This window comes from Chrysemys picta, chromosome 1 (assembly GCF_011386835.1).
Source record: "Chrysemys picta bellii isolate R12L10 chromosome 1, ASM1138683v2, whole genome shotgun sequence".
NCBI lineage: Eukaryota > Metazoa > Chordata > Testudines > Emydidae > Chrysemys > Chrysemys picta.
In genome coordinates, this window is record NC_088791.1 from 2,242,786 (window position 1) to 2,258,753 (window position 15,968).

A 15,968-nucleotide genomic window follows, 5' to 3' on the forward strand; every position below is an offset into this window, starting at 1 on the left:
GTTGACTGTGCATTGTGTGAAGAAATACTTCCTTTTATTTGTTTTAAACCTGCTGCCTATTAATTTCATTTGGTGACACCTAGTTCATGTGTTATGAGAAGTAATAAACAATACTTCCTTATTTATTTTCTCACATGCACTGAGCTGAATGCTCAACGGAAAGTTTATTATCACTTCACTGTGCTGAGATTGCTGAGAAGAGCAGAGTGTGGGTGCGACAGGGAGAGAAGGGGGCAGAGCAGAGCGGGAGTGACACAGCGTAACACAGCGATGCTTTGCAGAAGGGACTTTGCAGCCGGGGACGCAGGATCTGGTCTCCCAGGGGAGCCGGAGGGACCCGATTCGCTCACAGCCCAGGTGCTGGGAGCCCCCCAGATCCAGGCGACCTGCCTCCCCTAGGGTTTGCGTTGACAAATGAAAGGGAATCTGTCTTCACAGGGAAAATCGTGCCATTTCTGAAAATCTAGAAAGAAAAACAAAAATGATCCCTGGGGTGAGGCAGGCTGGGCCGTTCCTGCTTGTACAGTGACCCCAATCCTGCCCAGTGCCAGGCCCGACGGAGAAGATCCCAGCTCCTGTGCACAGCCCTGAGGAAGAGGAGGGTGGGATGGAGCCCTGAGCAGACCAGATTGGGGCAGCCCCATCCTGCCGAGGCTCAGTGTGAAAGGGGAGACGCCTGGTCCATGTGCTCAGGGCCAGCTTTAGGCCGATTCAGCCGATTCGGCTGAATTGGGCCCCGCGCGAAGAGGGCCCCGCGCTGCAGCTGTTCACCCCGCCCACTTCCCCCTCCTCCCCTGCCCTGCACGCCCCGCCCCCTCCCCTGCTTCCCGCGAATCAGAGATTCGCGGGAAGTCTGAGACTAAGCAGCAGGGGCGGGCCGGCCGGCAGCACGAGGTAAGCTGGGGTGGGGGCGGGAGAAGGGCTCCGGGGAGGCGCGGCCCGTTCCCGCAGGCCCCAGGACGGCCCCCCCATCCCCCCCGCGGGCCCCCCCATCCCCCCCGCGGCGCGGCTCGGGTCCCCCCCCGGCCCCCCTGCGGCGCGGCGCGGCTGGGCTCGGGTCCCCCCCCCGGCCCCCCTGCGGCGCGGCGCGGCTCGGCTCGGGGCCCCCTGCGGCGCGGCTCGGCTGGGCTCGGGGCCCCCCCGGCGGCGCGGCTCGGGCCCCCCTGCAGCGCGGCGCGGCGCGGCTCGGGGCCCCCCCGGCCCCCCTGCGGCGCGGCTCGGCTCGGGGGCCCCCCCCGGCCCCCCTGCGGCTCGGGTCAGCCCCCCCCCCCCCCGGCGGCGCGGCTCGGCTTAGGGCCCCCCGGTCCCCCCCGGCGGCGCGGCGTGGCTCGGGACCTGGGGGCGGGGCTTGCAGCAAGCCCCACCCCCAGGAATCGGGCCCCGCTCTTGCTAAAGCCTGGTCCATGTGCTACTGCTCCTACCTCCCCCACCCCACGTGCCCCCCACCCCAGCCAGAGGGCAGAGGAGAGAGCGAGAGCCCTGCCCCGGGACTGGGGGCACCCGCTCAGGAACTGGGCTGCTGCCTCCCTCCCTGCTGAGTGAGCTGCCCCACAGCCAGGCCCCCTCCAGGCCCTGCCCGCCTGGGTCTGGCTACACCCATGGGAACATCTGTCCCAGGCAGGGCTCAGCCACCATGCAGAGGGGATGTGTCCCTGCCCCAGGAGTCAGTGTTACCGGCCTGCTGTGCGCGGAGCTGCACGTTCCTCCCTCAGACCCCGTTACCCCTCTGCTCTGGGGATGTCCTGGGGCTGGGCTAGGTGGGCTCTCCCCTCAGCAGCACCCCAGGCACAGCAGGGAGCTCCGCGGGGGGGTATAGGCCAGTCTCAGTGCCCTGTTCCCTTGGGTGCGGGTTTCTGCTGCTGCTTGACTCTATCCCCGTCCAGTGACTGCAGCCCTGGCTGTGCCCATCTGCCGGCATCAGGCCTGACGGACACTGAGCCTGTAACTCAAGACTGTATCATGATGCACATGTACCAGGGGCTGAGTTAAGGTTATATGGGCAGCCTTAGACTGGCACTTCCTTGACTTTGGGACTTTCATGTTCCTTTAACATAATGTTTTGGGTGTAATTTAGGAATAGTTCATGAATGTAACAAAGAATTAATGGTTTAGTAAAATGTTAATCAATTATTACAGAGCCCAGTGCTCAATTGGCTGCTTGTTACCCTAGCATGTGACTGTCTAACACACCCGGCTCAGGGCGGGCTCAGGTCTGTCCCAGTGATAAATGGAATTGGTCTGAGAGCCCCGGCCCTGCCCCTCGCTCCCCCCACCCACTGGCACTGCAGGCCCCACACAGACACAGCACTCAGTGATCAGAGTCAGGCGGGGGATTAGTTGTGAATTTCGCCCCTCTCCTGTTCACAGCCTGTCTGCAAAGCGATGCCTCGAATCCACCAACACTGGCTAGTCCAGGGGTTCTCAAACTTGGGGTCCTGACCCCTCATGGGGTCACAAGGTGGTTACATGGGGGTCGTGAGCTGTCAGCTCTGTGGGGCTGGCAGCCCCAAGTCACCATTCAATTAAATGACCCCTCTCGTTGTGAATGTATAACGGGGGTCCCACTGAAAGGCTTGCTGTGAGAAAGGGGGCACCAATACAAAAAGGTGGAAAACCACTGGGCTAGTCCCTGTTGCCGTCTGGGCTATTTGGAACTTTCACAAGCAGCCGGCGTGTGTGCAAATGCTTGTGAGTAACACAACCCTGTGAGGGGGACAAATGCAGCTCTGGTGCCCACATCATTGTGTGGATCAGGGTTTGCACAGCAGGGGGGCAACAGCGACTCAGAGCCATCGCCCCTTAAAAGCTCACCAGATTCCTCGTCTGGGGCCAGGGGTGTCTGTCTGTCTGTCTCTGTTTGCGCGTGTGTGCATATGTCTCTCCTGCCTGTCACTGGAGCAGACATATGACCTGACCCAGGGGAGCTGGTAAGCAGCAGTTTTACCAGAAGCAACAAGGGGTTCTCTCCTGACTGCCCTCCCAGCATGGGGCAGGGAAGAGAGGAGCAGGGATTTGCACTCCATTGCGCACTGGGGCCAGCCTGGATCAGTATCTCAGGACCTGTGTGGTCAGAGCGCTGCCAGGATGGTAGGTCCATGGGGGTCTGAGCCGCCTGCTTACCTGTAACGTGAAATAACACTGTGCAGTGCTCATTTTTTCCCTTATTATTAGGTTGCCCTTTCTCCCAAGCTCTGAAGCTGACCGGGGATTCATCTGACCATCTCCAGGTTTGATCCTGCAGACACAAAGGAGAGCAGAGCCCCGGTAAACCCAAGGTTACACAGCTAGAGACATGCCCCGGAGCCGAGGGGCCATGGGCAGGGCACGGACAGAAGCTGCCCAGTGACACTGGAGACACTGATCATTGCTATGAAATGTCAGCGCTGACAACCATGGCTACATTTACTGGCAGCTGAAGTTACACCAGGACCTGCCCAAGCCCTGGGAAGCATGAAAACAGCAAGTGAAGGGAGAGTCTCCAGCACCCCCTGTCCCTGCCACCCCCACATCGCCGAGGGGAGCGCACCCCGACCTGCCCTCAGGTTCCACGTCCATCTCCAGCCCAGCCCGACAGGCAGCACCTGCAGCGTCATCCCACGCGCTGTCCCGCAGCCCCACGCTGCTGCCCCCGTTCTCTCTCGTGTGCACAGATCCACGCGACGACGCTCCCAAAGCCCATCCACGGGGGAGTTACTCTGCTCCCCGCTGCAGAGATCACGGCGGTAGGTCTGGGGGACGGGGGCGCTGGATGAAGCTGGGTTCGCACTGTCGGGGATCAGGGGCTGCAGCAGAATTAGTCACCTGGCAACCCAACCAGCGCAGCCAGCCGGCTGCAGGCCACCCGACTGCCTGCACCCCCTGCCTGGGCAGGAAGGGCAGCTGGCCGGCTCTTAGCCCAGCAATTCTCTGGCTGCTCAGTGTGGTCATGCCACGGCCGCGATCCTCCCTGTGCTGCTGCTCCTCGCCGGGCTCCTGTCCTGCTCCAGCCCTGCTCCTCCTCCTGCTCCTGCTTGTTTCCCAGCCTTGCTCCTGCTCAGTCCTGGCCGCCTCGGCTTGCTCCTGGTCCCGGCTTCCTGCCCCTGCCCCTGGGCTCCGGCGCTGACCCTTGATGTGCCTCCTGGGTCCCCTCCTGGCTCTGACCCTCGGCTTGGCTATTAATTCCTGACTCCGGCTCTGACCCTTGTATTGGATCCGCTTCCTGCTCCTGCTCCGACCATTAGCCTGACTGCCCACGGCCCCGTCTCTATCGTGTGTTCCCTTGGGCTGTTTGCTGGGGAGGGAAGCAGACGCCGTCTGCGCCTGGAGTGGGCTGCCAGCACCTCAGCCGATGGGAAGGAGCCGGGAATGTTGGCGACAATCCCCTTGTTCTGTCCGTGCGTTCAGGGATTCGGGTGGGTCCTGATCCCCCCTTCCCTGTCCCTGAAGGGAGTTCTGGGTTATTAATTCCCCAGGATTTTGTACGGGGCCGTGTCCCTTGTTGGGCAGCTCCTCAGTGGGCGGGTGCAGGGGGAGCTGCGGAGGGGCAGAGGCTGACGCTGCCCAGGCTCAGTTGACCCACCGAGGGGTGAAAGGCTGTGACGTGGCCCAGGAGGTCTCTGTCTCTGGCATTTTATCACGGTGAGACATGAGGAGGCCAAGAGCCGTCGGGCATGTTTAGCAAGTGACGACAGCCTGTAGGCTGGAGGGAGCCTCGTGCAGGAGTCGTCGCCGTCACTCCCGTCCCGCTCGGGTCCTGCACGGGAACGAACGGGGCTGGGCTGCCGATGCCTCCGCTCCGGGGCCTCCGCGGGATAGCACCAGCTGAGCAGCCCAGACGCGACTGGCCAGGGGCTGGGCGCAGCGTGCGCGCTGCTGGGTCCCCGCTGCAGGCCCAGGCTTGTGGGGTTCGGGGGCGCCAGAGCCGCAGCCACCGAGCTTGGCCATCGGCCGCTTCCTCCCCCCGCAGCAGTGGCTGCAGCCGCGGCTGCTCCTGAGTCCCGCTGCCCAGGGGGGGAGAACAGCCGCCACCTGGCCCCGCGGGCCGCCTCACTCCTCTCCCTCCAGTACCGCCCAACTGAGTCCTGCCTGCTCGGGGCCAGGCCAGACTCTCACTCACCCCGGCCCCGCGCTCCTCCTGCATCTCCCGGGCCTCCCTCCAGCGCTTGCGGAGGGAGGAGGAAGGGTGAGCCTGGGGAAGGGGCCGGGATTCGGGGAGGGAGCCAATGGGGGAAGGAGGGGGCGGAGTCGTGGGGGGGCGGAGTCAGGGAGGGAGGGGGGCGGCGTGAGCTATTTGCTTGTCTCTCCAGTTTCCCAACCTAACATCGGTCGGGACGTGGGACAAACAAGGAAATATCGGGACAGTGCCGATAAAATCGGGACGTCTGGTCACCCTACAGGGAGCAGAAGCCGCCTCCCCGGCCAGGCTCTGTCAGGCACCTGCCAGGTTGCAGAGCAGCACCCGGGAGGGGCCGGAGTCAGAAGTGGCTCCCTCCTGCCCCCCGCCCAGGCTCCTTCCCTCAGGGAGGGCAGCAGCAGGTGCCGTGGCGGCGGGGGCAGGCGCCGTGGGAGAACAGACCCCTCCACAGGGAACGTGGGGTGGGGAGAGTGTGGTCACCCTGGGCTGGGTGCGGGGGAGGGTTGGTCGGGGGGCACATGTGTGTAACCTCCCCTTTAGATCGTGCCCCCGCCCCCAGTATGGGGAGGCACCGGGCATCTAAGGGGCGCCCTTGGGGGAGGGGGAAGAATGGGGCGGAAAGAGGTGGAGCAGGGGCAGGAAGAGGCAGGGTGGGGTTCTGGGGGAGGGGGCTGAGGGCTAGAGACTGGACTGGAGAGTCCCCGCCCCCCCGGTGTGGTGGGTCCCTGGGCGCTAGTGTCACGAACGTGAATATTAATACCAACAGTTCACACTCTGCACCGGGCGCTGGGGATCGATCCTGTGATGGGAAACCCAGGCGGTTACAGCCCCTTTTCACCCCGTTCCCATGGAAATCCTGCTCTGGTGGCACCCCCGCCCCAAACAACAACCTCACTGAGCAGAGACACAGAGCCCAGGGGCCTGGGGAGGGGCTGCCCGAGGCAGAGCGGGCACCGGGCACTCACATGGTCAGGGTCTGAGAGTCCGATCCAGACATGATTCTTCTTTGTGGGGTCCCCCTTGATGTAATGGGCCAGCATATTCTTTTCTTCGGCACTGTGAATGGAGGCGAGATGGGCCCCAGGCCAATGCTGCTGGCAGTCCGCCTGGGACAGGAAAAAACAAAGCCAGTTACCCCCTTCCCGGCACTGCAGGGAGCAGCAGGCGCGAGTCCAGCACTGTTCTGGGCCCTGCCTCCCTCGGGCAGCAAGGGCTGTGAGGGGACAGGACCCCGTGTTAGCGCCTCTCCCCTCCCCAGGACCAATGGGAGGAGCAGGTAGAGCCGCCTCCCTCTCTCCATCCCCCTTCACCTTAGAGGTGCCCGAGGGGTGGTGTGTAACTATCCCAGGCCACTGTTTGGGGGCTCGATCCGGTTCTGTGTTGTACTGTTGAAACGGATCCCCTAGATACTGAGCTGGCCCGTGTTGCTGCTGGCTTCACCTGGCAGAAGGGTTACAAACATACTAAAATGTAACGTCCCTGTGGTGGGGAAAACACCACAGCAGCCCACCAAGGTAGCATTTCATTTCAGAAATGAGGAAGTTTGTGAAACAGAAATTAAAAGGTAAAGCACAAAAAGTGAAATCCCTGCAAGCTGCATGGAAACTTTTTAAAGACACCATAATAGAGACTCAACTTAAACGCATCCCCCAAAAAAACATAGTAAGAGAAACTAAAAAGTGCCACTGTGGCTAAACAAGAAAGTAAAAGAAGCAGCGAGAGGCAGAAAGGCATCATTTAAAAAGTGGAAGTTAAATCCAACTTGTTAAGTACATCAGAAGCAGGAAGCCTGCTAAACAACCAGTGGGGCCACTGGACAATCAAGATGCTAAAGCAGCACACAAGGATGATAAGGCCATTGCGTAGAAGCTAAATTAATTCTTTGCATCGGTCTTCACAGCTGAGGATGTGAGGGAGATTCCCAAACCTGAAACGTTCTTTTTAGGTGACTGTCCAGGTTCCCTCCACACTCTGAACTCTGTGGTACAGATGTGGGGACCCGCATGGAAGACCCCCTAAGTTTATATTCCACCAGCTTAGGTTAAAAACTTCCCCAAGGCACAAATTTCTTTCCTTGTCCTTGGACGGTATTGCTGCCACCACCAAATGATTTAGACAAAAATTCAGGAAAAGAGTCACTTGGAGTCACTTCTTCCCCAAAATATTCCCCCAAGCCCTTTCACCCCCTTTCCTGGGGAGGCTTGAGAATAATGTGAGTACCAACCAGACCCTTTGTCCCTAGGACACTGAAAATCAAACAGGTTCTTAAAGGAAGAACTTTATGTAAAGAAAAAGTAAAAGAATCACACCTGCAAAATCAGTATGTAAGGTAACTTTACAGGGTAATAAAAAGATTAAACACAGAGGATTCCCCTCTAGGCTCAGCTTCAAAGTTACAAAAACAGGAATAAAACTCCCTCTTATCATAGGGAAAATTCACAAGTTAAAACAAAAGATAGTCTAACACATTTCCTTGCCTTTACTATCAACTTCTGTAATTTTATATGTATAATTTCAGGTTTGTTTTCAGGTATGCTTCGTCTCTCTCTCCATCCAGAGAGGGAACAAAACAAAGAGAGCACAAACAAAACCTCCCCCCACCCCCGATTTGAAAGTATCTTCTTTCCCCATTGGTCCTTCTGGTCAGGTGTCAATTAGGTTAATTGAACTGATTAACCCCTTACAGGTAAATTGATTCTATACCTCTGACCAGGAGGGATTTTATGTTACTGCATACCTAAAGGTTGATACCCTTCCCTTTATATTTATGACAGTGACAAATCTGAGGAACTGTCCCAAATTAAGGTATCATTAGATGAGGTTTTGGAACAAATTGATAAATTAAACAATAAGTCACCAGGACCAGATGGTATTAACCCAAGAGTTCTGAAGGAACTCAAATGTAAATCTGAAGAACTACTAACTGTGATACCATATGATTGGAGGATACCTAATGTGATGCCAATTTTTTTTAAAAGCTTCAGCGGTGATCCTTGAAATTCAAGGCCAGTAAGCATAACTTCAGTACCAGAAAAAATGGTTGAAACTATAGTAAAGAAAAAAATTGCCATACACATACAGATGAACATAATTTGTTGGGGAAGAGTCAACATGGTTTTTGTAAAGGGAAATCATGCCTCACCAATCTACTAGAATTCTTCCTTTCCCTGACTCTGCACAGCTCCCGGAAGTGGCTGCCAGGTCCCTACAGCCCCTAGGCACATATGAGCCAGGGAGGCTCCATGTGCTGCCCCTGCCCGAGTGCCGGTTCCGCAGCTCCCATTGGCTGCGAACCACAACCAATGGGAGCTCTAGAGCAGCCATTTCCTAGGAACTGCAATAAGTGCTTTTGGGACCCCATACCCTGATCCCCCTCCCACACCCCAATCCCCTGCCCCAGCCCGAAGTCTCCTCCTGTACCCAATCTCCCTCGTCAAACCCACACCCTGTTCACACCCCAACCCCGTGCCCAGCTCTGAGCACCTCCTGTACCCCAAACCTCTCATATCTGGCCCCACCCAAGAACCACCCTCCATTCAGAGCCATGACCCACCACCCGCACCTCAACCCCCTGCCCCAGGCCAGAGCTCTCTCCTGCACCCGTATCCCATCATCCCTGGCCCCACCCCAGAGGTCACACCCCCAGACTGAGCCTGCATCCCCTCCCTCACTCCAAACCCTTCGGCCCTAACCTGGAGCCCCCTCCTACACCCCCAGCTCAGAGCCTATACCCCCCCTGCACCCCAACTTCCTGCTCCAGCCCAGAGCCATCTCCCACACCCCAAATCCTTCATCCCTGGGCCCACCACAGAGCCCGCACCCCAGGCCGGAGCCCTCACCCACTCCCGCACCTGACCCCTTTGCCCCAGACAAGTGAAAGTGAATGATGGTGGGGGAGAGTGACAGAGGATGGGGGGATGGAGCAAGTGGGGGTGGGGCCTCGGAGAAGGGGCGGGGCAGGGGTTTGAACTTAGAAAGTTGGCAACTCTACCCCCGCCCCTCCCACCGTAGCGGATTCCCAGCCTAGCCCAGCTCACTTCCTCTGATATTCACTCTAAACCGCCCCATCCCCCCAGCCTCCAGCTCCAGCCCAGCGCCCCTGAGCCCCGCTGCCCCAGCCTCTCACCTCAGCCTCCAGCCAGTTTTTCTCTTGGGGGACGTATCGATAGCAGCTGTCGTGGAAGGGTAGCCAGGACCTGGGACATGCTACACCCTGTACCCCTGCAGAGAGAGGGGGCCGGGGGGCAATGGTGGGGACAGGACACCGTGGTTAGCGGCTCTTTCAGAGGCAGAGCCATTGCTTTAAATTAGGACAATTAACGTCGGGATCCCGTTTGGGGCTGTGTCTGGCTGGCAGGACCCTCCAGGCCCTGGCGCTGCAGGAAGAAGCTGGGTTTGCCCAGACCCCACATCGACAGAACAGGGCCCCTGGAACCCAGTCCTGAGCAGGGATCCCAGCCGGGCAGCACTGGAGCTGCCAGCCACAGTGGCCCTCATTCAGCTGTAGCCCTCGGGCAGAGGGAATTCCTGCCACCCTGATCTCCTCCCCGTCTCCCCCTGGGCCATGCAGGACAGTTGGAGCAGGGAAGCCAGCAGTGGGGAGGGGGGATGGGGAAGGGAACACCCAGGAGCAAGCGGTGAAGCTGGGGGAGCAATGGGGTTGGCACAGACTGGGACTAGAAGAAAATTGAGAGCAGGGGCCCAGTTCTGGATGGAAGGTTCTGGGGGGTTGTAGGAGGAGGGAAGGGAGAGAGGTGCCCAGGGAGATGGGACATAAAGGGGGGAATAGCAGGGATCTGAGGGGGCTGGGGTGGAGGAGAAGGGAACACTGCTCCTACCCCAGCCGTGTTGCTTGGGGGGGCTGGGAAAAGGTTCCCCCTCCCCTGCACTCACCGGCGGCGGGAAGCAGGGTGCCGTGGCGGAGTGGAGCAGGCTGGGGCTGGGCTGCTCCGCTTTCGCCACTGCCGGTGAGTGCAGGGGGGATCCTTTCCCCCAAACTCCCCCCTCCCCTGAGCGACACGGCTGGGACTGGGGCGAGGGAAGCAGAGCTGACTGCTCCCCGTCTTCCACTAATCCCCTGGGCCACTCTGGGCCAGCGGGGCCCCCAAAAGTGCCTCCCACAGCTTCTGCCTCCCAGACCCTCCAGGTCTTCGGCAGCGGGACCGTCAGTGCTGGCGAAGAAACCCGGAGTGAGTGAAGGGCCTGACGCCGAAGACCCGGAGCGCCGCAGCGGGTGGTGCCTTATTTTTTTTATTCCTCCCCCTGTTCCCTCCACCTGGCTACGCCACTGGTCCCACCCTATCCTCAGGATAAGAGCAGACCCTGGGGGGACTTTCACCCACCTTCTCTCACCTGCTCCCTGGGGAGGGGCCGCAAGGCCTGGGCTCTCCCCAGGGCAGTGACCCCCAGCAGCAGGAGACGGGCAGTGGCTCTGAGAGTGACGAGGGAAATGAATTCACTTCCCAGTTCCCACCATGGTCACCAGCACCCGGGGGCTACAGCTCCGAGGGGCCAGGCAGGGACTCACCTTCCAGCGAGGGGTTAAAGATCAGGCAGCCGAGGAGGCAGAGGCTGAAGTAGGCGACTGGCCCCATCTTCTTGCTTCCCCTGGGGAGAAAACACACAGGGGAGATGGGGCCATGAGAGCCTGAGACACCCACCAGAGCAGCTCCCTTCTCTCATGGGGCATTTCACAAGGGGAGGTGCTTCGTTGCTGGGGCTGTTGCTAAAGGGCCTGGCTGGGCTGGAAGGGCCCCGAGAGGGATCCCGTCCCCCTGCCCCTGCCCTGGGGAACCGAGCTCGGAGCCCATCTCGCTGGATCCAAAGAGCCCTTCCTCTTCCACCCCTCACTGAGCCAGGTCCCAGCTTCTCAGTGGCCAGGCTCTACAAGCAGCAGCACCTGGGACTCCCCAACCAGATCTGCAGGTGGGGAGGAGCCAGGGGGAAGCAGGGAGGCCATGGTCACTCAGACGGGACCTGGGTCCCAGGCAACAGGGTCCCATTTGCAGAGCAAAGCTGTTCTCAGAAGGGGCATTTGCCATCTCCCGCTGTCCCTCTCTCCCCCATGCTGGAGTTGGCAGGTCCCCATAGTAGCCACCTACATGGAACGTGGAGGGAGGGCACAGGTGGCAGGGGGGAGAGTTTGGAAGAGGCACCAGTACCACCAGGATGGAGGCCAGTCTGTGTGCACGTGGCTGGAATGCCAGCTGCAGGTGCAGCACCTCTGCAATCGTTCTCTGACTAGAGAGCAGTTTAGGGTTAGAAACTTGGAGTCCTCTCGTGTTATCACCCAGCACCTGGTACATGAAACACCCACTGACCCCACCCCGAGGCCTTTCCCCACTAACAGGTGTTTCAATCACTCTCATATTTCCATTTCCAGAGATCATGTGTCTGGAAAGCCAACACCATGTCGTTGGGATGGGCGGGAGGGGAGTGGTTATAGTTACTGCATCCCATGGTGGGGGCTGGTGTCACGGAGTGTGGGGGAGTCAGCGCCCGGCACCCCTCTTCCTGAGATTCACCGTGACTCGAGCCAGCCAGTAAAAGGGAAGGTTTATTGGACAATAGGAACGCAGTCTACAGCAGAGCTTGTAGGTACAACCCGGACCCCTTAATCAAGTCCTTCTGGGGCGTTCAGGGAGCTTAGACCCCAGCTTGGGGTTCCCTGCGTTGCACCACCCAGCCCAAAAAGGAAACGAAAACCAAAACCCTCCAGCAGCATTCTCCCCCCGCCCCCTTCCTCCTCTCCTTTTTTCAGTCTCCCGGGCAGAAGGTGTCATTTCTCCCAACCCCCCTCCTGGCTCAGGTTACAGCTCAGGTATCTCCCTGCAAGGGCAGCCCCCAATCCCCAATGTAACTCCCCTGCTCCATCACAGCTGGGACCCCGTTGCACCATTATTAAGAAATGGGGTCCATTGGGGAGCCACCCTGCACAGTGATGATCCAGCAGGGACTGGACACAGACTGGAGGTTGGGCCCAGCTCCCAGAGGGGCAGAGCGCTGGGCACAGCTCCGCAGGGCATTAGGGTGCCGTGTGTAGGGCTGTGCGGGGTGGGAGGAAGGGGTGAGACAGAGACGGCCCCAGGGTCGGGGGACACACACAGGACAAGTTTGGCCACCCACCCCCGTAACAGATCAGCTGCCGCCAGCCACCCAGCGCAGGAGGAGGAAGAAGCTGGAGGAAGCCAGGGTCTCACCTGATTGTCTCGCTGGGTAGCTGCTCCGGTGCTAGGCCAGTCCAAGTGCAGCCTGCATGGGACACTGGCCGGACACGGGGCATTTATAGACCAGTGCGGGGAGGGGACCAGGTGTCAACACTGAACATGCAGATCTGTGCTGATGGCAGCTACAATCATTTAACGCCCAGGCAAACAGAGATAAGAGGAGCCAGGACCCGGCCACCAGCCGGGCTGTGAGCAGGAGGAAGCGTTTGTCAGGGCTGAGATAACAGATACAATGAGAGCTATTTCCTTCCCTTTCCCCTCCCCACCCCGTCTGTCAGCGCTGAGATGAGTGTGGCTGTGGGGAGCCATCGTGCCCTGGCCCTGACCAGCCCAACTGCTCTCGTCCATCTTGTTCCATGGAAAGTTCCGGGCAGATCCCCAGGGAGTGTAGATCAGCTGGAGTCCCCCTGAAGTCAGTGGGGGGATCCCCAGTGGGTACAGTCTGGTGTGGGGCTATTGGAGTCGTTGGAGTCAGACCCCCAGCGGGTACAGTCTGGTGTGGGGCTATTGGAGTCCTTGGGGTCGGACCCCCAGCGGGGGGCATTGCTCAGAGCTCTGCTGGAGTCACCGGGGCTAGAACCCCAGCGGGTGTAAACTGGCCAGAGCCCCACGGGAGTCAATGGAGTCACACCAGCTGGGGCCTGGCCCCCCTCAGTGCAGGGTAAAATGGCAACTTTCCCCATTCCCGGCCCTCAAGCCCGGGGAGCACTCGGCCCATCACGCGCCCTGTGCTTGGCTCGTCAGCGCCCTGACCTGGGTGTTGTCATTTACACCTGTGCAACGAGACTGGGAAATGCACCATCCTCCCTGGGCGGCGATTTACACGTACCAGGCTCTGGTGTCAATGGTGACGTATGGAGCCGGGACAATCAGGCCCATGGCAATTGGACTATAACTTGAGGGCGCTGCCTGTGGCCGAGGTATTGGCCCTGTTCTGGGCTGCCCACGCTGCCTCCTGTCTGTCTCTGCTGCATTTCAAGGGAGCCCATTACCCCGGTATGCAGGTGTGACGGTGCTGCCCTTGGGAGCCAGCTGAGGTCACTCAATCAGGGTGAACTGCAAACAGAACGGGGCAGACAAACCCCAAACGCTGGTGGATCTTCCAATACTTAGATTTACCAAAACAGCTTCTGTAGTACCGCACTGGTTACTCAGAGTCCAAACAACGCAGTCCCCTTAAAGTGCCCAGCCTCAGGCCTCCGTCCATACACATGTCAGATATGATGATTATACTGAAAATCTTATTTCATAGGGTTACCATATGTCTGGGTTTCCCCGGACATGTCCGGCTTTTGGGTCTTTAAATAGCCGGCTGGGGGGAATTTGTAAAAAGCTAAAAATGTCCGGGATTCCCCCCGGACGGCTATTTAAAGACCCAAAAGCGCTGACAGGGCAGCTGCGCTGGGGGAACCACGGCAAGCCGGCGCCGCCGGCGCCACTCACCTTTCCTCCCTGGTCCCTGGGGCAGTGCGCAGCTGAGAGCTCCCAGTGCGGTGGTGTCAGCCCACGGGGCCCCCGGCCCGGCCCGCGGGAGCCTGCAGAGAGCAGTCCTGCCCCTGCCCCGGCACACAGAGAGGCAGCGAGGAGGTCTCGCTCCCCTGCGCGCTGCAGCGGGGTGGGGCCTGTAGACTTGGGCAGAGATACCCCCCCGCCCCTGCCCCCCTCCCCTCGACCCGACCCAACCGTAGGAAGGAGCCAGAGGGATTGAGAGGGACCTGCCTGCTGGATGCTTCCTGGGAGCCGCTCCAGGTAAGCACTGCTGGGCTCACCTGGAAGATACCTCTGGGGAGGCTCCCCTCAGCCCCACTGCCCTCAGCCCCCACCCTGACCCTGTTCCCTCAGCCTCCCCCGCAGTGTCCCCCCTGTGCCCCCCCACCCTCAATCCACTGCCCTCAGCCCCCACCCTGACCCTGTTCCCTCAGCCTCCCCTGCAGTGTCCCCCCTGTGCCCGCCCACCCTCAATCCACTGCCCTCAGCCCCCCTGACCCTGTTCCCTCTGCCTTCCCCACAGTCCCTCCCCTCCTCCCCCGCCCGCATCGTCTCACACTGCATGGATGTGGAAATCTGTCCCAGATTCCAGGCTGTCATTAGCCCCTGGGGCAAAAGATCAGCAAAGGTTTCCAAAGGGAAGTTTGCAGCCTTTGCTCAGACCCAAACATTTTCACTTAAAAAAAAAATACCCAAACCCATCCTGACACCCATCTGCTCTGTCCAGATTTGCTGTTATCCCTGTTGAGGCCAAAGTGGTTTGAAAAATTAAAAATCCATGACACCATTGTGTTCCTTCCCCCTGTGTTGCTCGTTAATCTGATGGACCTGCCAATAATGACTAAAGATGAATGCCCTGGGAGCAATGTGTCAGGCAGACAGTTTGTGAGGTAGGAATGTGAATGCTGAAGCCCTCACAAAATGCAGAGGCTTTTCTTAACCTGAGCACTGAAAAAGAACCAGATACCCTGCATGGGTTTGAAAGTGACAAGAGCCTAGCGACTGCCCAGAGCAGCGTCAGGTTTGAAGTGACGAGGAGGGTCTGTGTCATGAAGTCTGCATTTCCACTGAGAACTCTTCCATCGCCAGGGTAGTGCTGGTGCAGGTCTGCTACCCGGCACAGCAATGCTGAGAGGTGCCAGTGTAGACCCTACCCACTGCCCTCAGCCCGCACCCTGACCCTGTTCCCTCAGCCTCCCCCGCAGTCCCCCCTGTACCTCCCACCCCGAACCCACTGCCCTGAGTCCCTGCCCCCGTTCCAACAGCCTCCCCCACAGTCCCCCTGCTCCTCCCAACCCACTGCCCTCAGCCTTGCCCTACCCCAAATCTCTTCTTCAGCCTCCCCCGTCATCTCACCCCCATCACTCCCCCTGCTGTCCCACCCCCTCAACTTCCCCCCATTCCAGTCCTGCTCCCCTCTGTCTCATCCCCTCCAGACTCTGTCCCTCTCCCCAACCCCCCGACCCTCCCCAGCCCAGCTCCATTGTCTCCCCCACCCCGCCCCACCCCACTCTACACAGTTCTCTCTACCCTGTCCCATTCATATTCCCCTCAGCCCCTAGCCTACTCCCCCATCCCAGTCCTCTCCCATCCCCCTCAGCCCTCCCCAGTCCCAGTCCTGTCCCCCTCAGTTCCTCCACCCTGCTTGCCCCGATCCATCCCCACACACGCACTGACTCTCTCGACCTCCCTCCCCCCAATCCCACTGCCTGGACCCACCCCCGTCCCACTCAGGACATGCAGGAAAAAGAAGCAATGGGCTTAAATTGTAGCAAGGGAGATTTAGGTTAGATATTAGGAAAAACTTCCTAACTGTAAAGGTAGTTAAGCACTGGACAAATTACCTAGAGGGTTATGGAATAGCAGTCGTTGGAGTTTTTTAAGAGGTTAGACAAACACGTGTCAAGGATGGTCTAGTGTTGTTATTCCTCAGTCCTGCTTCAGTGCAGGGGTTTGACTAGATGACCTGTTGATGTCCCTTCCAGTCCTACATTTCTGTGATTCACACTGAATTGCCTTGTGCCACTGTCTAGTAGTAGTGGCACACAGTTCTCTGACATGCAGGTTTATAAAATTATAGTTAATATACAGTTTAGAGCACAGCAATTTTAAAGCTCTGCATGTTCAGACCAACTGAGCTG

The 15,968-nt window shown here is 59.2% G+C and overlaps 2 protein-coding genes across 3 annotated transcripts in view; both read right to left on the reverse strand.

The window, feature by feature from the left end:
- LOC103305706 (C-type lectin-like) overlaps window positions 1-15,968 on the reverse strand; it is a 118,205-nt gene that overhangs the window by 68,209 nt on the left and 34,028 nt on the right. The gene's annotated exons all lie outside the window — the stretch shown is intronic.
- Window positions 69-12,502, reverse strand: LOC135983208 (C-type lectin mannose-binding isoform-like). The gene is made up of 6 exons (XM_065593694.1): window positions 12,313-12,502; window positions 10,641-10,720; window positions 9,240-9,334; window positions 6,079-6,219; window positions 3,121-3,235; window positions 69-463 (listed from the first exon to the last, which is right to left on the reverse strand). Exons 1-6 carry the CDS (start codon window positions 12,393-12,395, stop codon window positions 396-398), a joined length of 582 nt encoding a protein of 193 aa, XP_065449766.1. The 5' UTR covers window positions 12,396-12,502; the 3' UTR covers window positions 69-395.

Excerpts from the sequence above, each read along its gene's own strand:
- LOC135983208 (XM_065593694.1), bottom strand. The coding sequence starts at position 12,395 with ATGCCCCGTGTCCGGCCAGTGTCCCATGCAGGCTGCACTTGGACTGGC. Across the intron at positions 6,220-9,239 it reads AAAACTGGCTGGAGGCTGAG|GCGGACTGCCAGCAGCATTG; the intron begins GTGAGAGGCTGG and ends TTCCTGTCCCAG. Across the intron at positions 3,236-6,078 it reads GACTCTCAGACCCTGACCAT|GATCAAACCTGGAGATGGTC; the intron begins GTGAGTGCCCGG and ends TTGTGTCTGCAG.